The following is a 22,179-nucleotide window of genomic DNA, read 5'->3' as shown; positions in this document are numbered from 1 at the left end:
AAGTGGTTTGCTATTCCCTTCTCCAGTGGACCACATTCTGTCAGACCTCTCCACCTGACCCGCCCATCTTGGGTGGCCCCACACGGCATGGCTTAGTTTCACTGAGTTAGACAAGGCTGTGGTCCTAGCGTGATTAGATTGACTAGTTTTCTGTGATTATGGTTTCCGTGTGTCTGCCCTCTGATGCCCTCTTGCAACAAGTACTGTCTTACTTGGGTTTCTCTTACCTTGGGCGTGGGTTCTCTCTTCACAGCTGCTCCAGCAAAGCACAGCCACTGCTCCTTACCTTGGATGAGGGGTATCTCCTCACCGCTGCCCCTCCTGACCTTGAACGTGGAAAAGCTCCTTAGGCCCTCCTGCACCCAAGCACCCACCACTCCTTGGACGTGGGGTTGGTCCTCCCGGCAGCCACCCCTTACCACGGATGCAGGGTAGCTCTTCTTGGCTGTTGACCCTGACCTTAGACTTGGGGTAGCTCCTCCCGGCCATTCCTGCGCTGTCGCAGCCTGGCATTCTCAGATGCTGCCCCCGACCTTGGACATGGGGTAACTCCTTTTGGCTGCCGCCTCTTGGGCATGGGGTCCTCCTGGTCTCTGCCCCTGACCTCAGGACGTTGGGTAGTTCCTCTTGGCCACACTCTGTGTGCCGTCGCAGCCGCTGGTGCTTTGTGTGCCATCATACAGTCATCCTTAATTATGAAAAAATAAAAAAGGGGGAACTGTCAGGGGACATTCAACTTTAAAGGATCCAACATGATATTTTCTTCTTTTGTGTGCCGTTTCTCAAGGACTCTATTCCTTATCAGTTCCTGGAGAACAGGAACGAGCAGAGCTGCACGCAGTTCTCAGGACTGAGGTCATGAGAAAGAGCATCTGCTTGGATTCCCTTCAGTGATTACCTTTTACTTAAAGGTAATCTATTCAGTTATACCCCTCTTACTCGGGATATGGAATGCTTTCTGGCCCTTTCAAGATTATTATTTGCTTGGCTTTGTTTTTGCTCAATTTTTTTACTGCCTAAAGCTGCCTTGTATAAAGATACATAAACGCATTTCTGCAAATAAAACACCCTTGTTTCACTCGAGACTTGGGTCCCCTGCTTCCTTCTTCTCATCAACTCCAGTCCCCAGGTCCCGGTCTACAAAGATCATGACAGCTCTGTCTTCAATTTCCACAAATAAGAGTAACTCTTCTTTAATCATACATACAACAGTTATTTCTATCCAATGGAGAACATGGCCATTTTCCTATGCATTGTTCCTAGCACACCATCAGTCTCTGGTAACTGTCCCTCTCCTACGAAAAGCCCAGTCCTTTTAACATCTTGCCTAATCTGTTCAAGGTCAGTTGGTAGAACATTATGTTTTATAACAGGCTGCACTATGTATGGAAGGGCTTCCTGATCCTACTGACCATGATGAGTCATGTCCTAGTTTTACATTATTTTCTGCCCTCCCTGTTGCTAATTCACACACACTATTGAATTTTGAAATTCAGGCTGTGTGTTTTTCCAGGAAACGTGGATGTGAATGAATTGTATCTAATGAAGTCAGCCCCTTCATCTCATTGATTCCTTCCCAGAGACCATCATGAAACGCATATAGCAAATGCATTTGATCAATGCATTACCAAAGCCAAGCTCATAGAGCTCACCACACAACAGGCCAATAAACTGAGAGACTACTTGTTGGGCAAGGAATATCGACTTTATTCAGAAAGCCAGGAGACCAAAAAATGGTGGACTACTGTCCCAAAGCATCATCTTTGCTGAGTTAGAATTCGGGTTTCTTTTACACAAAAAGATCTCTGTAGCTTCTCTTCAAATATGGACTTACTGCAGTTGCTGAGTACCTGAACTAAAGTCATCAGAGAATACATAGAGTGAAAAAGGTAAAGGATTTGCCTCAACCACTGAGTCTGGGAAGTATGGCTCCACTATGTTCCTATCTTGTGACTTCTGGGTAAGATCCTTGCCACACACATTACACTGCTGTGTGTTTTCTCCGGGATAAATACTCTGATACTACTGGTGAGATGTGAGATGTGAGGATAGGGGTTTTTCCCTTTTTTTAACATTTATGAAATCAGTGAGGAATCTTTCTAGAATAAATTCATGTTCTAAAGACCTGACTAATCAATACATATATATCTGGCTTCTATCCAGTATGAATTTTCACATGAAGCCTAAGATGTTGCCACACTCACGATATTTGTATGGTTTCTCAGTAGTATGAATTCTCTGACCAACAGTAGGGTGTGAATTTTGAACTTTGAATTTTGAAGACTTCTACCATATACCACATTCACATAAGTTTCTCTCATGTATGGATTTTCTGATGTTTAGTTAGTGCTCTGACCTCAGTAAAGGATTTTCCACACTCGAAACATTTGAAAGGTTTCTCTATATGTATTCTCCGATGCCTTTTAAGGTGTGAATTTTGACTGAAGAACTTGCCACACTCATTACATCTGAAAGGTCTCTCTCCAGTATGAATTCTCCAGTGACGTTGAAGCTGTGGCTTTTTACGGAAGACTCTTCCACACTCATCACATTTGTAAGGTTTCTCACCAGTATGAACTGCCTGATGACTTAAAACGGTTGACTTTACACGAAAGGCCTTGCCACACTCATCACATTTGTAAGGTTTCTCTCCAGTATGAATTGTCTGATGCTTTAAAAGGACTGACTTTAAACGAAAGGCCTTGCCACACTCATCACATTTATAAGGTTTCTCACCAGTATGAATTGTCTGATGCTGTAAAAGGGTTGACTTTACAGGAAAGGCCTTGCCACACTCATCACATTTGTAAGGTTTCTCACCACTATGAATTGTCTGATGCCTTAAAAGGGTTGACTTTACAGGAAAGGCCTTGCCACACTCCTCACATTTGTAAGGTTTCTCACCAGTATGAATTGTCTGATGCTTTAAAAGGGTAGACTTTACAGGAAAGGCCTTGCCACACTCATCACATTTGTAAGGTTTCTCACCAGTATGGACTGTCTGATGACTTAAAAGTGATGACTTTACACGAAAGGCTTTGCCACACTCATCACATTTGTAAAGTTTCTCTCCAGTATGAACTGTCTGATGACTTAAAAGTGATGACTTTACACGAAAGGCCTTGCCACACTCATCACATTTGTAAAGTTTCTCTCCAGTATGAACTGTCTGATGACTTAAAAGTGATGACTTTACATGAAAGGCCTTGCCACACTCATCACATTTGTAAGGTTTCTCGCCAGTATGAACTGTCTGATGACTTAAAAGTGATGACTTTACACGAAAGGCCTTGCCACATTCATCACATTTGTAAGGTTTCTCACCAGTATGGACTGTCTGATGACTTAAAAGTGATGACTTTACACGAAAGGCCTTGCCACACTCATCACATTTGTAAAGTTTCTCTCCAGTATGAACTGTCTGATGACTTAAAAGGATTGACTTTACATGAAAAGCCTTGCCACACTCATCACATTTGTAAGGTTTCTCTCCAGTATGAACTGTCTGATGACTTAAAAGGTATGACTTTACACGAAAGGCCTTGCCACACTCATCACATTTGTAAAGTTTCTCTCCAGTATGAACTGTCTGATGACTTAAAAGGATTGACTTCGCACGAAAGGCCTTGCCACACTCATCACATTTGTAAGGTTTCTTGCCAGTATGAACTGTCTGATGACTTAAAAGTGATGACTTTACACGAAAGGCCTTGCCACACTCATCACATTTGTAAGGTTTCTCGCCAGTATGAACTGTCTGATGACTTAAAAGGTATAACTTTACACGAAAGGCCTTGCCACACTCATCACATTTGTAAGGTTTCTCTCCAGTATGAACTGTCTGATGATTTAAAAGGTATGACTTTACACGAAAGGCCTTGCCACACTCATCACATTTGTAAAGTTTCTCTCCAGTATGAACTGTCTGATGACTTAAAAGGATTGACTTCGCACGAAAGGCCTTGCCACACTCATCACATTTGTAAGGTTTCTTGCCAGTATGAACTGTCTGATGACTTAAAAGTGATGACTTTACACGAAAGGCCTTGCCACACTCATCACATTTGTAAGGTTTCTCACCAGTATGAACTGTCTGATGAGTTAAAAGGTATGACTTTACACGAAAGGCCTTGCCACACTCATCACATTTGTAAGGTTTCTCGCCAGTATGAACTGTCTGATGAACAGCAAGGTTTGAATTTCCGATGAAGACTTTGCCACATATATCACATTTAAATAATTTCTTTCCTGTATGAATTTTCTTATGTCTCCTGAGGTGTGAGCTGTGACTAAAGGCCTTGCCACACTCATCACATTTATAAGGATTTTCCTTGTGTGCTTTGAGTTCTTGTGTTATTACTGAAGGATTCATAAAACCATTCCCATATATATTAGAAACACTGGTTTGGACACAAGGAGGAATTCTTTGAAGTGGTGAAAATGAGAAACTGTTGCTGACAGACCTCTCAACTTCATTATATTCAGAAATTATCCTGCCAGTTTGAAATATCTGCAGTTTATCCTGAAAGTTAAGTCCAAACCTGTTTCCAAAGGGCTTGATTCCTGCATCCTTTATATCATGCGAATCTCTTCCATCAGGCACATTTCCATTAAGGCTTACAAGTGTCCCTTTGTAATTTCTTTTGTCATCTCTCCCCTGACACTCAGAGTCACACATATTTTCCTGACTTTCCCAAAGATGAAAATGTTTGATTTCACAGCTTTCAGGTCTTCCCAGCATCAATGTTTGGAATGTTTCTAGTTTATCACTCTTTGCTTCCAGTTGTAAATGCTTGATCACATGTGTAGGAGAGATATCTACAAGATAAAAAGAATCATAGTTATACTGCTCATAATAATTCAAAATTAAATGTTTCATGTTGAATATATATTATACCAGAAGTAATACTTATGCCAAGTTATGAAACACCACAATGATGACCTTAAGTTTTTAGAAACACTAAAGGAATAGAATTCTTAACTTAAGAAAGCATAGTATAAATTCACCGTTAAGGTAGCCTAGTTTTAAAAACCATATGCCAAACACACTCACATTGGATAATCTTATGCCAACTCTCAAAAACAGAGTATTTTTCTACCAGGACCCTTAGGAAGGTATCAATCATTAGTCCTCTTAAATTGAAAAGAAAAATATTACACTAGCACTGTATTCTCCATACTTACTATACATAAATAAATTCTAAACAAAATATTAAATATTGTAACAGTAAATAATTGAAAACGAAGCTTACCCAATTAATAACTATTCATAATTGGTTGTTTACAATTGAAGACAAATGAGAAAATGAAGAATATGACTAAAACAATTTTTTGGAAACAACGTAGTTTTCTAAATCTGCTATAGAACTATGAACCCAAAAAGAAAAGGCATTTTACAACGTTAACAAGTAGTATGTGTCAGCTGTATTGCAGAATACATGCTAAAAGACCATCATCTGTAAATGATACATAAATTAAGACGTAAAATATTCACCGGTTTCTTACAGCCAATAAACAAAGCAATCCCTACCTATGTTGTTGTTGTTCAGTCGCTCAGTCGTGTTTGACTCTTTGCGACCCCATGGACTGTAGCTCACCGGACTCCTCTGTCCATGGGATTTCCCAGGAAAGAATAGTGGAGTGGGTTGTCATTTCCTTCTCCATGGTATCTTCCTGACTCAGGGATCAAACCTTCATCTTCTGCATTAGCAGGTGAATTCTTTACCACAGAGCCACCAAGGAAGGCTGATCTCTAGCCACACACTATTCTTAATTACCTCGTTTAATGGCACCAAAATATAATAAAGAGTGCTTTGTGTATTTATTGACTAGGGGCAGACACAATATTGCTGGAAAATGTTGCAAGGGAAAAGCATACAAGATATAATGTAGCTGAGGTTTGACAGAAAACAAAATTCTGTAAAGCCATTATCCTTCGATTAAAAAATAAATAAAAATTTAAAAAGATATAATGTAGATAAAGTCGTATCATAAAAAACATGACAGAATATAGATATTACCGTTTTTAAACAAAAATACATTTTGAGTATTTACTATAAAACATGTACTACTGACAGCACTAATTTGCTTTAAAAGGCTTGAGGTAAATTAACATGTTTTTCTCTAATCAGAGTGGGAGACACACCCAATTAGCGCACAAAGTGGTAAGAGAACCAGGATATGAATCTGAACCTACAGACTGAGAAAACTTATTTGTAAACATGACTACCCACCAAGTGAATAGACTAGAAAATATTAAAAAAAACATACAAGGAACTTAGAAAGAAAATGTCAAGGAAGATACAAGTCAGAAGTAGTATGTTTAACTATTATTCAACCGTTCCATCTCAAAATGGGTTGTGAGTTATCATGGATGCACAGAGTGATTTAGGTCATGTCCTGAGAAACTTGTTCAATAAATGACCAGACATTATCTTTACAGTGAGAGTATGTAGAAAGTGGAGGGATGTGATAGGTAAGAGCAATGTTTCCATCCATATCAAGGTACTCTGTGACGAATGGTCAGGACTAAGAAAGGGCCTGTGTGGAGCATAGGGTACACAGGTTTATGTCAGATATCAGCTTGTGACTGCATGTCTTTAGGAAAATAACTGAGAGCGCAAACTAATATACTGACCTTAAAAGAAAAGAACTGGTTCAGCAAGTTTATGGGCATTATACTATGGGTATGGGACAGAAACAAGAGAAATTTTTAAAAGTGACTGCAATATATGGAGAAAGCAGGATAATACCTGTTATACTATCTACAATGGAATGTATCCAACTGTGAATTTTGTAAGTTACAATGGAATGCTTATATTCAAGAAAAACATACACAATATTCCCGGATATTGTGTAAGAATCTTATTAGCAGAAATCAGAAGGAAAATCCAGGAAAAGGCTATCAAAACCTGGGTTACTCTGTCAAGTATGATTAACCTCTCTATTGGACATTTATTTCAATTCTTCTTCCACACATGTTCATCTCAAGATTGAGAAGTATCAAGGAAAAGGAGGGACTGACACTGACTATGGAAGACCTTCCCAGATACAAAAGCCTCTCTGAGGCACCCAACTCTTTTTCGTACAAAAAGGCTTTATTCTCGTAGAAAGTGAAATTAATGAAACAATCACATTCACCATCTCATAGAAAAGAATAAAATGCTAAGGAATAAACCTACCTAGGAAGTCAACACCTTCCCTGAGTTCGAAAGAGCAGATTCAAACAGTTACTAATACATAAAAGGACATAAAAGGATCATACCATGATCAAGTGGGATTTATTGCAGGGATACAAGATTTCTCAATATCCACAAGTTAATCACTATGATACACCACATTAACAGTTGAAGACTAAAAACCATATGATCATCAATAGATGCAGAAAAGGTTCTGACAAAATTCAAGTGCCATTTATGATAAAAACCCTTCAGAAAGTCAGCACAGATGGACCCCACCTCAACATAATTAAGACTGTATATGTCAAACACACAGCTAACATCATACTCAACAGGGGAAAACTGAAAGCATTCCCCTTAACAACATGAATAAGACAAGAATGTTCACTATTGCCACTTTTATTGAACATATTTTTGGAAGTCCTAGCCACAACAATAAGAAAAGAAAAAGAAACAAACGGAATTCAAGTTAAAAAAAATTAAAAAGAAGTAAAACTGTCACTATGATGCTACAGACAGAAAATCCCAAAGATGCCGCCAGATGACTCCTAGACCTCATCAATGAACAGAGTCAACTTGCTGGATACAAAATATATAGAAAACTGCTGCATTTCTATACACTAATAATGATATATCAGAAAGTGAAATTAATGAAACAATCACATTCACCATCTCATAGAAAAGAATAAAATGCTAAGGAATAAACCTACCTAAGAAGTCAAAAGAACTGTACTCATAAAACTATAAGATGCTGATGACTGATACCAAAGATGACACAAACAGATGGCACAAACATATACCATGTTCTTGGATTGAAAGAAGTAACACTGTCAAAATGACCATACTATCCAAGGCAATCAACATATTCAATGCAACCCTTATCAAATTAACAATGACATATTTCATAAAACAAAGAAAAACTTAATTTGTACCAAAATACAAAAGACTCTGATATCTAAAATGATCTTGACAAAGAACAGAGCTGGAGGAATCATGTTCCCTGAGTTCAGACTACACTACAAACTGACAGTCAACAAAGTGAAAGTGAAGTCGCTCAGTCGTGTCCAACTCTTTGTGAGCCCATCGACTGTAGCCTACCAGGTTCCTCTGTCCATGGATTCTCCAGGTAAAAATACTGAAGTGGGTTGCCATTGCCTTCTCCAGCAGATCTTCCTGACCCAGGGACTGAACTTGGACCTGGGTCTCCTGCATTGTAGGCAGATGGCTGTACCGTCTGAGCCACCAGGGAAGTGGTATGATGATGGCACAAAACAGAAACACAGATCGGTAGAACAGGATAGAAAACCCAGAAATAAACCAATTTACTTAGAGTCAATTATTCTATAACAAAGGAGGAAAGAATATAGAATGAAGAAGTCTCTTCAATAAGTGATGCTGGCATAAATGGATAGTTATATGAAAAAGAATGAAATTACAACATTCTCTAACACCACATACAAAAATAAACTCAAACTGTGTTAAACATCTAAATGCAAGGCCAGATACTATAAAATTCATAGTGGAAAACAAATGCAAAACACTGACATAAATGTCAGCAAATTTTTTTTTTTTGGATCTATCTCTTAGAGTCATGGTAATAAAAGCAAAATCAAACAAATGAGACCTAATTAAATTTAAAACCTTTTTGCAAAGTAAAGGAAACCAAAAAAAGAACAAAAATTCAACTTTTGGACTAGGAGACTATATATGCAAATGATGCTACCTATAAGGGATTTATTTCCAAAATATACAAACAGTTCATAAAGCTTAATATCAAAACAAACAAACAACCCAATCAAAAACTGGGCAGAAGATCAAAACAGATATTTCTTCAAAGGAGACAAACAGATGGCCAACAGTCACCTGAAAAGATGTTTGATGTCTCTACTTATGAGAGAAATGCAAATCAAAACCACAAAACTGTATCACCTCACACTGGTCAGAATGACCACCATCAAAAAGTCTACAAACAATAAATGCTTGAGAGGATGTGGAGAAAAGAGAACCCTCCTACACTGTTGGAAGGAACATAAATTGGTACTGCCACTTTGGAGACTAGCATGGAGGTTCCATAAAGAACTAAAAATAGAGCTATCACATGAACCAGCAATTCCAATCCTGGGCATATATCCAGAAAGGATGAAAACTAATTCAAAATGATACATGCACCCCAATGTTTTAGCAGCACTATTTATACCAGCCAAAACATGGCAGCAACCTAAATGTTCACTGACAGACAAAGGGATAAAGAATATGTGGTACATATATACAAGGGAATATTGTGAAGTGAAAGTAGCTCAGCCGTGTCCAACTCTTTAAGATCCCATGGCCTGCAGCCTGCCAGACTCCCCTGTCCATGAAGTTCTCCAGGCAAGAACACTGGAGTGGGTTGCCACCTCCACAGCATAAAACACAATGAAGTAATGCCTTTTGCAGCAATATAGACAGATTTAGAGATTATTCTAAGGGATATCAGACAGAGAAAGACAAATATCATAGGATATTATATGTTGAACTGAAATAAATGATACAAATGAACTTATTCACAAAATAAACTCACCAGCATAAAAAACAAAGTTATGGTTACCAAAGGGGATAGTACAGGATGGTGATGGGAGCAGGAAAGGGAGAGATAAATTAGGAGTCTAAATATATACAAACTAATATATATACAAAATAGATACACAACAAGAACCTACGATATAATGGCTCAAGGAACTATACTGAGTATCTTGTAAACTGCTGTATACCTGAAACACAACATTGTAAATTAACTACACTTAAAAAGTGGAGAAAGAAATGGCAACCCACTCCAGTATTCTTGCCTGGAGAATCCCAGGGACAGAGGAGCCTGGTGGGCTGCCGTCTATGGGGTCGCACAGAGTCGGACATGGCTGAAGTGACTTGGTGTACATGCATGCATGCATTGGAGAAGGAAATGGCAACCCACGCCAGTGTTTTTGCCTGGACAATCCCAGGGACAGAGGAGCCTGGTGGGCTGCCGTCTACGGGGTTGCACAGAGGCACCCACGACTGACGCGACTTAGCAGCAGCAGCATACCTAAAAAGAATGGTTAAAATAAAAACAAAAACACCTCTTGCGCAGATGTTCAAAAGATGTTTCGCAAGGGTATAAAAACTACTAAATGGGGGAAGCAGTCTATGAAACAAGACATGTCAACAAACTCAATACCCACCAGCAAAAGAATTTACTTGGAACATTATCTTACACTATAGACAAAAATGAACTCAAAATGGTTCAAAGACCTAAACCTAAGTCCCAAATGTATAAAACTCCTAGAAGTAAACGTGCAGGAAATGTTTCTGGAAATTGGACCCACAAATGATTTACCAGATATAACACCAAAAGCACAGGCCAAAAAATAAAATCAGATATCAATAAATTGAACTATATCAAAATTAGAAACTACTGTGCATTAAAGTGCAGTGAGTTTGAAAAGACAATCAACAGTAAAAGAGAAAATATGTGGAAGTCATACATCTGATAGTAAATGAGTACAAAGAATATATAAAGAATTTTAAGAGGGACTCATCACCAGTTCCACCATAGGGACCATTTCCCAAACAACCATCCAACGCATTGCAAACACAAAACAGAAACATTAAGAGTAACACAGAAATTTGAACTTAATGATAAAATAAAAAATACCTACAATGCCCAGAACAACAGTGCCGCCAATAGCCTCATAGATATGAGGATGTGAACTTGGACAAAGTTGTCCTGGGATAAATTCCCATACCATATACAGAGGCTAAAATATATGGTCCTTGATACACATGAACAACACTGTCACGGTGCCCTTGACAGAGTCTTCAAAGCCAGAAAATAACCTGGAAAGATATATCGAGCTCTCGTGATACCTTTCTCTCTCATAATCCTAGAACATACTGACCACTCTACTGGATAGCTTCAAGTGGTGACTTTGTACAGAGCAAGAAAATAACATTAGGAATAGTGTCTCCATCACAGCTTTCTGTTACCTAGTAAATCCACTCCACAGAGATTCACCAGAGGCTGCCAATTAAACATAGGTGGATTACCACAGCAAGGAAACCAGATAAAATTTCAGACCCTCAGGAATATAGTTCAAAGAAATTTAAGAGGTAAAAGGATACAAAGTAAGGAGAATGTAACATCAGAAACAGTTGACATTCCCAGACTGCGTAGGGCAGCACAAGAGTAAAAATAATACAACATGAAGGTCAGACATCACAGCATCTTGAGATGTGACCATGCTCTCAACCTACAGATGGCAAGCTAAGAGCCTGCGAGATTCACATATGCTCCCCTCATAGGATCTAGGATCAAAAGGACGATCTCTCTACCCACTCTCCTTACATTTTCCTAAGTAACAACCACAGAGGATCCAATCCACCAACTTGTCCCACTCCTAAACAGAAAAAAACAGCCCTCGTAGGATCTAGGATCAAAAGGACAATCTCTCTACCCACTCTCCTTACATTTTCCTAAGTAACAACCACAGAGGATCCAATCCACCAACTTGTCCCACTCCTAAACAGAAAAAAACAGCCCTTTTGAGATATTCGTTTTTCTTTATACATTGTATTTTTGGCTACTTTTACATCACTCCCCATTGTCCAGAGCTTTTCCTCATGTTCCAATGTGGAGATACTATTCAGACCAGAAACAGAAATTCCGGGACTCCCCTGGTGATCCAGCGGTTAAGACTCTGCATTTCCAATGCAGGGGGTGCAGGTTTGATAATTCATCAGAGAACTAAGATCCCACATGCAGAATGGCGAAGCAAAAAAAAAAAAAGGAAACAAGCAAGCAAAAACAAACAAATAGATATTCAGCATTATCAGAAGAGAGAAATCTAAAGTGCTGTGGATTTTTTAAAACACTGAGCCAAAAGTCAAAAGGTAGAAAATAGGAAATCGGGTTTTTTGGTATTTTTTTTAACATTTGCCAGTGAGCTTTGTACATGATTAAGCTCTGGGACAACCTCAGATATGACATGAAACAGACACAGCATCTGAAGAGGGTCAGTTTAGCCTTGTGAAGCTGTGTCATGCCCCAGTCACCAGAACTCTCAGATGAAAGACATCAGGGCCTCCCAAGGGGGCACACAGGGAAAATGCAGATACCCAAGGGCAGCTCTGGAAGGAAGTCATCCTCACCCACAGATAGCAGATTCCTGTAGGTCTCCAGCATCACGTCCCTGTACAAGGCCCTCTGAGCAGGGCCCAGGAATACCCACTCCTCTTGAGTGAATTCGATGGCCACATCCTCACAGGTCAGTCGTTCCTGAAATGAAACCACGTGTCACCAAAAGGGCCATGAAAAGTTCTCATGTTCATGCAAAAGAGAAAGGGTAGTAAGGGCTAAGGATTGACTTGGTTCAAGTATGTGTTCTAACAGATCCATGCAGGGGTATCTGAAGAAATTATGGATCTCTAATTTTAATTTCTTATGCTTTTTTCTAGTCAAGGCTATGGTTTTTCCTGTGGTCATGTATGGATGTGAGAGTTGGACTGTGAAGAAAGCTGAGTGCCAAAGAACTGATGCTTTTGAACTACGGTGCTGGAGAAGACTCTTGAGAGTCCCTTGGACTGCAAGGAGATACAAACAGTCCATTTTAAAGCAGATCAGCCCTGGGATTTTTTTGGAAGGAATGATGCTAAAGCTAAAACTCCAGTACTTTGGCCACCTCATGGGAAGAGTTGACTCATTGGAAAAGACTCTGATGCTGGGAGGGATTGGGGGCAAGAGAAGGGGTCGACAGAGGATGAGATGGCTGGATGGCATCACTGACTCAATGGACATGAGTCTGAGTGAACTCCGGGAGTTGGTGATGGACAGGGAGGCCTGGCGTGCTGCGATTCACAGGGTCGCAAAGAGTCGGACACGACTGAGCAACTGATCTGATCTGATGCTTTTTCCTAAGACCTTATGAGATCCTCCAATTAATATGGATTTTTCATCATTGTTCAAAATCCATGAAATATATAAACATATAGCTCAACACTGTTTTGGCTATACAGAAGTATCAGATATTATGTTCTACCCAGTGAGTGCAATTCATTACCTAGTTGAGGTACAGCATGAGTGGTGTCTTCAGAGATGCCTAAATCCACGGCACTTTTAATGGAAAGGTCAAAATTTTCAGTTATGATGTTGATAACAGCAGCAAGGACGAAAAGTGTCTGAAGGCTTCCTGTTGCTTTAAATTACTGTAATATTACTCTAAACATTAAATAAGTACTTTACAGGCAAGAATCTGTCATCAAGGTAATAGCTCATTAAAGAATGATCTGTTTCCACCTTACAGAAGAAAACCTGTGTCACAGACACTCTGAGAAACTCGACTCAGATCAAGAAGGTAAGAAATGTTACATGAAGCAGCTTAACTCAGAAGCTTGGGCTCAGCAACTGAAGCTTAAGCATCTAACAGTTAAGTAATATAGAGAACATTAAAAGTCCTTTGACAGAGGGCTTCTAAAGAAAATGTGAAAGAAGTCCAAGGTGAGCCTCCTCCCTGTCCCTCTGTCTTCTCTGCAAGGCGAGCAGCTCTCGGGCCTTGGGCCTTCATCCCTTGAAAATGGACACCTGCACCAAATCTACGCCCTCCCTGATCGGGAGAACCTCCTCCCTGTTGAGTGATCACTGTCCACAGTGGTGGTGAAGGACTGGAGACACTGATCGATGAGAACCACAGCAGCTTGGCAGCCCCAGGTCCCCGGACCATCTCACTTATTCCTAGCCACAGCTTTCGAACCAGTGCCATTTCAAGGGACTCTGACACAGCAGCCAAGTTCACTGGAGCTGGAGCTGCCACAGCAGGGGTTGCTGGCTCCGGGGCTGGAAGTGGGACTGTGTTCGGGACCTTCATCACTGTTATGCCAGGAACCCTTCTCTGAAACAGTAGGTCTTCTACGCCATGGGCTTGGCCCTCAAAGGCCATGGGGCTCTTTTGCCTGATGGTGGTCTAGCTCATCTTCTTCACGATATGAAGGAGCTGTTCCACCTCCCATAGTTCTTTCTCCTGTGTCTGCCCTGTGTGTTCCCTTTCCTGTAACTCCTCAGGCAGCCTGGGGAAAGTGGTGGGCTCAGGGTTTGACAGAAGGAAAACAAATAAATATTGTATTACTATGAAAAAAAAAAAAAAAAAGTCCAAGGTGAACAATGTGGAATGGCATGAAAGGTCATTGTAGACATGGATACAGAAACACAATGTTAGTAATTTACTACTTAAAACACTAACAGGATTGTTTAGAAAACTCCAAGGCCACAGATTATACTGATAACATAATTTCAACTGAAAAAAAAAAAAAAAAGGTGATATGTAGTTTTTAAATCATGATGTATTCTATCTAAACCACAGACTTGCACATGTATGCATGCTTATCTATAAAAAATTAACTGACATGAGAGGATTCGTCTTTTGACAGATTTTTTGGACAATTTTATATCATCCTTTTATTTACATGTATTTCAACATCTTTCAGACGATAAAAATGTATCCTTTGTACTCAGCTGAGTTTGTCAACAGGATTTTATACTAGGCTACCAAAAGAAAACTGGTAAAAACAGTAAAAAAAAAAAAAAAAAAAAAAAAATACTTGAACTCAATTCATAATAAAATTACCATATACAAAGATACAAATACAATTTTATCCATTTAAATTTACATAGCAAGGCATTAACAGAAGCCAAAGACTTTCTTTGCTTTTTTTTCCCATTAATAAAAGTGATTTGAAATTAGAAGAGTCATAGATTATGACAAAAAAAAAATTATCACAATAGCAAAGTAAAAAAACTTCTTGGAGAATTAAAAATCATGGCAAAAAAGAATATAGAAAAAAATATAGTTATTAAGCAAGACTATCTCAAGAAACATCATGATAGGAAGGAAACTTTCAATACATTCTTTCTGAAATTACAGTGGCATGAAAGGAGCAGTCCAGGGGGCCTGTCTTTCACCACCATACGATGCACATGAGCAGGGGCCTCGGGAAGTAACAGGAGGAAAATCCCAGGGCAAGAGACACAGAGTTTGTCAGAGAGGTGAAACAGGTAGTACTCACATTTGTGAGGACATGGAAAGGTGAAAAGTGCAAGGGTGGAAAAAGACAGAACATGCTAAAGAGAGCAGGGGAGACTGTTATATCAGACAAAATAAACTGAAGAAAAAAAAAACTGCAACGAGATAAATATTGTATAATGATAAAATGGTCAATTTATCAAAAAGCTGTAACAAGTAAAAATATATATACATCTAACATTAGATATCTCAGAAAAATGAAGCAAACATTGAACAGGCATGTATAGACCACATGGCCCAAGAAAAGCATAAAACACATGTATCTCAAGGACACATGAAGCATTCTCAATGAGAGACCACATGTTAGGCCAAAATTAACCATCTTAAGAGACTGATACCAGGAAAGTATCTTCCCTGACAACAACGAAATAAACACAAGAAGAAAAGAAAATTCCTCAAATGTGGACATTAAACAGCTCACTCTGACACCACAAATGGGTCTAAGAAAAAAACCACATGGAAATTTTTAAATACATGGATGAAAACGAAAAGAAAACATTACAAAATTTATAACACAGAGAGAACACTGTACTAAAAGGAAAGTCTGAACTGTTAAATGCTTACAGTAAAAAAGAGAAAAGATATGATATCTGAAATCTATTTTTAGACCTCTAGGAAGTGGAAAATGGAAAACAAACTAAACTTGTTTAGCAGAAGGAAACAGGTAAATAAGAAAGATTAAACCAGAGATACAATAGAAAGTAGAAAAATATAAAAATCAACAAACCAAGAGTTGATGTTTTGAAAAAACTGTATAGGAAAACCCCCACCTAGACTAAGGAAAAGAGAAAAAAAATTCAAGTAACTAAAAACAGATATCAAACAGGAGTGAATACAACTGAGGTCAAAGAAAGTTTCTAAAGATAAGGAAGTACTATGACCATAATGCCTATAAATGACAGAATATAGGAGATACTGGCAAATTCTCAGAAACATACCAACTATTTTACTTATTAAGAAATAAAAAAGTGAGAAGTGTTGAAAGTGAAAGTGTTAGCCACTCAGTCGTGTCTGACTCTTTGTGACCTCATGGACTGTAACCCACAAGGCTCCTCTGTCCATGGAATTTCTCCAGACAAGAATACTGGACTAGACAGCCATTCCTTTCTCCAGGGAATCTTCCGACCCAGGGATAGAACCTGGGTCTCCCGCACTGCAGGCAGTTTCTTTATGATTTGAGTCATTAAGGAAGCCCATTATAACTAGAGAGATTTAAAAAGTAGTCAGAAACCTCTAAGAAAAATATAGGACCAAATTCTACCAAACATTTACAAAAGAATTACCACTATGGAGCAAGCATGATTCTAATAGTTTGCTGATTTCCCAAAGACACAAGAAAGGAAAACTAGAAACCAATGCCCCCGACGAATACTGATGCAAAATTAAAATACTCGCAAACCAACTTCAACACATATTAAAAAGATCTGGAGAAACAGACACAGAGAAGAGACAGAGGTGGGAGGGGAGGAAGGAGAGGGTGGGTGAGATGTATGGAGAGAGTAACATGGAAACTTACATTACCATATATAAAGTAGAGAGCCAATGTGAATTTGCTGACTGACTCAGGGAACTCAAACAGGGGCTCTTTAACAACCTACAGGGGTGGGATAGGGAGGAAGGTGGGAGGGAGGGCACATATGTATACCTATGGCTGATTCATGTTGGTATTTGGCAGAAAACAACAACTTCTGTAAAGCAATTATCTTTCAATTAAAATAATTTAAATAAATAAATAAAAAGATCTGACACCATAACCAAACGGATTTTATTCATATAAGGCAAGGAGAAGTCAACATACAAAAATGAATTATTATGACACACTACATTAACAGATTAAAGGGGGAAAAAAAAAACAGGATCATCTCAATGCAGGAAAAAACCATTCGACAAAACTTTGACAACCTTTCAAGGTGGAACACTCAACAAACTACAAACAATACATTATACCAACATCAACATAATAAATGTCATTAAGAAAAGAGCACAACAATGGGGAAAGAATGAAAGCTTTTCCTCTGAAGTTAAGAAGAAGGCAAGGACGCACACTCTGCACTAAAGTTCAACAAAGCACTCAAACCCTTACAGCAATTAGATGAGAAAAAGAAATTAAAAGTCCCCAAATTGATTCATCAGTAAAAATCATAAAGATTACAAAAGAAACATGCTATATGAAAAAAGATTCTTTAATAACCACACAAAGGATCAATCAACCAATTAATTCATTATAAAACTGTCATGACAATCTTTGTAGAAGCAGAATAAAACATGGTGAAAGTCATAGAACTATTCAAAGAGCAAACAGCAAAACTCTTGAAGAAGGAAGATGGAGGTCTTTCTATTTCAACACCTATCACAAGGTAATCAAGGTGATGTGGTACTGGTATAAAAACAGACAAATAAACCCACTGAACAGAACACAGTATTCAGACATAATTCTTCATGTATATGTAAAGTATATTCACAAGGATGTCAAGATACATAAAAGGGAAAGGACAGGCTCAATTGATCTGATTCCCAGATTTGACCAGCTATTGTGCATACTAACACCTGACTTCCACATGCAGTTTCCTTACCCTGGTTGACAGCAGACAGCACATCCAGATAGGCCCTAAGCAATCCCTGCTGCCCAAGAGCACTGAGACCCCGTCTCCAACCTGTGGGTGAGAAGCCCTGCCCAGGACGGTGCCCAGGGGAGCCTCCTCACAAGGGCCAGGTCACCGGGTCATGGGGAGATAGGATCTAAGTGGAGACGACAGGGCCTGAGGGAAGGCCCCAGGTGAGTGTGAGGGTACAGGAGTCACACAGGACACTCCAGAGTCAGACACGATTAGCGAGTCCAGAGAAGGGCATTTCAGGAAGGACAGACTAAATATGACCTTACCTGAGAAAGAGCCATGCCTCACTCCTTTTCCTTTCTCTTCCTTAACTTCAGGGCTTCCTAGGCAACACGAGTCTTCAGAGGTCTATCATCAAAGTTGAAAACATGCTGTTTAATGCTTAGAGTCAACACATCCCCTTCCTGAGCCCCAACCACACACACAGCAAAGCCCTCACCACGAGGAACAGACAGTCCCCTGTGGCCACTGTCTCAGGAGGGACTCAGGACAGTCAAAACCTGCAGAGAGACCAACATGGGACTTTCCCACACTTTGCCTCAGATCACACTCCCCTCCTGGTGAGGCCTCATGTACACAGCAGCAGGAGGCACCTCCGCTGACCAGGCAATCTCCTTCAGGTCACACAGCAGGCCCTGATCCATCCCCACTCAGAACAGAGCATCCCCTCCTCAGCCCAGATCTCAGCCCTCAGGACTGGGAGGACTCAGAGTCCTGATGCTCAGTGAGGGATCCAGACTGGAATCAACTGGGACATCTTAAACACTCTCGAGCTGTGGACCAACACAAACTACCTGAAGAGGAATCTCTGGTCTGAGGGTACAAAAGATGTGTGTCGGGAGCCGCGTTAGGCATTACTGACAAAATGGAGGCACGGCCCCAAACCCCTCTACTTGTCGCGCAGGCATGGACCCGGATGAAGGAGTTAGGTCTTGTGACCCTGATTTTTTTTTTCATTTCCTCGGTTGAGTTGACTGAAAAGAATGTTAAGTTGCTTATTGTCCTTGAGAGGAGCATGAGAAGGCACAGAGCCTTCTGCAGTTCTGCCCAGAGAAGAACCATAAAGTTAACCATTGACATTTGTTCAAGGATCTTTACAAAGAGTGTTCCAGGATAAGCACGTAGGCTGCAGCTTGAGGCCATGGGAAGGATTCTCATCTGAGATCTATTTGTGAGGGAAATGTTTATGGCAAAGGAAGTTTGCTGAATTTAGGGTTTAGGAATAATTAAGAATAGTTAGAAGCTAAAAATTTAAGGAATGTTGTAGTGCTAGCATATTTTACTATAGCTTATAGAGATTAGGAATTTCAGAGAAATTAATAGCTAGAAGCCGTTTTAAGAGATAGTGAGCTTAGGATGCTAGGGGCAAATGGGATTTAGAAAGATAAGAAATAAACTGAGGAATGTGGTATGCAGCCCAGACATAAGCATGAGTTACAATGTAATCACAAGTTAAACAGGATTCTAAGAGAATCGCTGAAGCAGAAACTCTGTTTGAAGGGCAACAATGTTTTATGGAGGCAATAAATCTGGGTGAGGGGAACTGAAAATGCCAAACCTCTGACCTAATGCTTTTGTCAAAGTATAAAAGAGAACCTGAAGCTTGAAATAAACATGCAGTCCCGTACCTTGAGTCAGAGGCTGCATCATTCTCCCCCGACACTGCTCATCTCTTCAGGCTGATTCCCTGGCTGCTAGAGCTGGATTCTGGCACATGTGTATGCAAAATGCATCATCAATGAAACGTGAAGCCTGGACTGAGCACCATTCAGAGGAGAAAAGCACCCCCCAACTCTCTTTTCCTTTCCCAGCCTTACTAAGGTGTAACTAACAAAAATGGTATAAATGTACTGTGTACAAAGTGATCATGTCATAGACTCATACACTGAGTAATTATTATACTCGAGTAAGTTACACGTCCACCTATGAGTACACTGTATTATCTCTCTTTGGGCGAATTTCAAGGATATAGAAACACTACAGGCAGCATGCAGTACCTCAGATCCCCAGAACTTACTTATTTTACAACTGAAAATCTCTACTCTTTGACTACCAGTGCCCCATTTCCCCTTCCACCCAGCTCCTGGTAACAGCCTTATTACTTGATGGCTCTATGAGTTTGACAATTCTAGTATCCACATAGTGTCTGTCCTCCTTTGTGAGGCTTATTTAACTTGGCATAATGTTCTCTAGGTTCATTCATTCTGGCATAAATGCAGGATCCTTGATTTTTATATTTATATACAGAGAAAAAATAGTTCATGAATATACAGTATATAATAAATATTTCTATACCACACTTTTGTAACCTATTCTTTTGTCAAGAGACATCTGGGCTGTGTCTATGCCTTGGCTACTGCAAATCCAGTCACACTCATGGCACTGTGGACATATCCCTGAAAAACTGATTGCTTTTCCTTTGGATATCTGTCAGAAATGGGTTTGACTGACTGTAGGCCTGTTCTAACGGAGAAGGCAGTGGCACCCCTCTGCAGTACTCTTGCCTGAAAAATCCCATGAACGGAGGAGCCTGGTAGGCTGTAGTCCATGGGGTCGCTAAGAGTCGGGCAGGACTGAGAGACTTCACTTTCACTCTTTGCTTTCATGCATTGGAGAAGGAAATGGCAACCCACTCCAGTGTTCATGCCTGGAGAGTCCCAGGGACGGGGGAGCGTAGTGGGTTTCCGTCTATAGGGTCGCACAGAGTCAGACACAACTGAAGCGACTTAGCAGCAGCAGCAGGCCTGTTCTATATTAATTTGTTAAGGAACTTCCATTTTATTTTCCCACATAGCAGTACCATTTACATTACCATCAACAGTGCAGTTAAGATTCTGTGTTTTCTGTACTGTGCCTGTATGTGTGCTTATTTGGGGAGGGACAGGAGTGGATAACAGAGAATGCAGCTTGGCAGCAAGACAGTTGCAGCTGCATCTTCTAGAGGACAAGCCTCCAGGCTGCAGATCACTGTGGCATCGCTGCCCTCTGATTTTTTGGAGACATCCTCCCCTACGTCACAGGACTTTATGACTCTTCTCAGGTTGGGCCCAGAGATCCCTACCGAGCAGGACCACCTTATAACAAGCATTCTGTGATCTTAACCTTAGTACTCCTATTTTCCCAGCAGGACTCAAACAAACTTACAAACTTTCATGGTGTCCAACAGAGTGTCCACAGAGCCCACAATGAGCCTCGGACCCTCTTATACAAACACAAAGCATTCCAAGCCCTGATAACTCACGCATGAGGCAAAATACAAAAGAGGACACCCAAGGATCCACAGACACAAGACACCATATTTTCATTTAGTGAGTGATCCAGGTCAAACATCGAAATCTCCAAAGACTATGAAAAAGACGGATCATTCCAATGATCCACATGGCCCACTGAGACCTCAGCATCTTCCAAGGAAACACTCCAGATTCTCTTGGTATCTTCCCAAATGCACATGAACCTTTCTTCACCGGCAACCCCAAGTACACAATGATACCAAAGTTAATGCAAAAAATGACCTGAGATGTTCCCTGTTACTCTATGGTGCCTGCCTGCTAAAAGAGCCAACAAAAGCCAGGGAGTGGAGTGGATGCTGGGGGCACCTGCTAGAACCAGCTCCTCAAGCCCAAGGCTCCCATCCTCCTGCACCCACAGGTGTCTGCAGGCTCATCCCAGGCCACAGTTCTAACACTGGAAAAGACTTCTCTTGGCTGAATTCCACGTCCTTCATTGCTGCTCACGTGTGGTCACGAGTTGTCAAATCAAACCTGCACAGGCCAAGTGTCAGCCTCAGCACTGCTGTCCCAGGAACACAAGCTAAGCACTGGAACCTCAAACCATTCCATGCGGGCTCTCCAACAAACCCGCTTCCAGGTTCTGCAACCTGAACTGAGACATTCTTTTCCAACAGATCCACACCTGCCTTGTCCCTGCAACTACACTTGGGATGGGCGCACGCTCCATTCACTGGGCTCACCCTGATGCTCCCAAGTACTGCCCCAAGCCTCCTGCAGACCCCACCAGGCTCCCTCCACTTTCCCCATTTGTCTACCTCTCCTCCCTGCATGATTGGACTAAGCAAGACTAAAGCACACAGGGGTTTCTTGGCAAAGGGGATCACAAGACGTGTGCACACATACTACCACCCAAAGGACACTGCACATTCAGTATGAAAATCAAGAAACTGGCCCTCCTGGGAAAGTCTGCCACCACCTGGGGACATTATGGAGTCACGTACAAAGGCATTTGTGATGAGGAAGTCTCAAAGCAAGGGTCTCCAGGCCTCACTATCTCCTGTTTTCTCCA

The 22,179-nt window shown here is 40.4% G+C and overlaps 1 protein-coding gene and 1 pseudogene across 11 annotated transcripts in view; one reads left to right on the top strand and one right to left on the bottom strand.

The window, feature by feature from the left end:
* LOC129631708 (zinc finger protein 665-like) overlaps nucleotides 1-22,179 on the bottom strand; it is a 41,307-nt gene that overhangs the window by 5,250 nt on the left and 13,878 nt on the right. For 3 of the 11 annotated variants that reach the window (XR_008704153.1, XR_008704157.1, XR_008704159.1), the window contains 5 exons: nucleotides 18,147-18,228; nucleotides 12,342-12,468; nucleotides 2,357-4,818; nucleotides 460-688; nucleotides 228-321 (listed from right to left, as the gene is read on the bottom strand). Coding sequence is in view for 2 of the 11 variants with exons in the window: in XM_055552890.1 (XP_055408865.1) it covers nucleotides 461-688; nucleotides 2,357-4,818; nucleotides 12,342-12,468; nucleotides 18,147-18,161 (2,832 nt within the window). In the remaining 9 variants the exon portion in view is untranslated. Of the gene's footprint in view, nucleotides 1-227; nucleotides 327-419; nucleotides 689-2,356; nucleotides 4,819-12,341; nucleotides 12,469-18,146; nucleotides 18,229-19,508; nucleotides 19,588-22,179 lie in introns of those variants that run through there. The other 8 variants (XR_008704158.1, XR_008704160.1, XR_008704154.1 and 5 more) reach the window with 8 other exon arrangements.
* On the top strand, nucleotides 13,763-14,153 carry LOC129632063 (ATP synthase F(0) complex subunit C2, mitochondrial-like; annotated as a pseudogene).

Source organism: Bubalus kerabau, chromosome 17 (assembly GCF_029407905.1).
Source record: "Bubalus kerabau isolate K-KA32 ecotype Philippines breed swamp buffalo chromosome 17, PCC_UOA_SB_1v2, whole genome shotgun sequence".
NCBI classification, from domain to species: domain Eukaryota; kingdom Metazoa; phylum Chordata; class Mammalia; order Artiodactyla; family Bovidae; genus Bubalus; species Bubalus kerabau.
The sequence above is the reverse complement of the archived record's forward strand: the minus strand, read 5'-3'. Positions and strand labels throughout refer to the sequence as shown.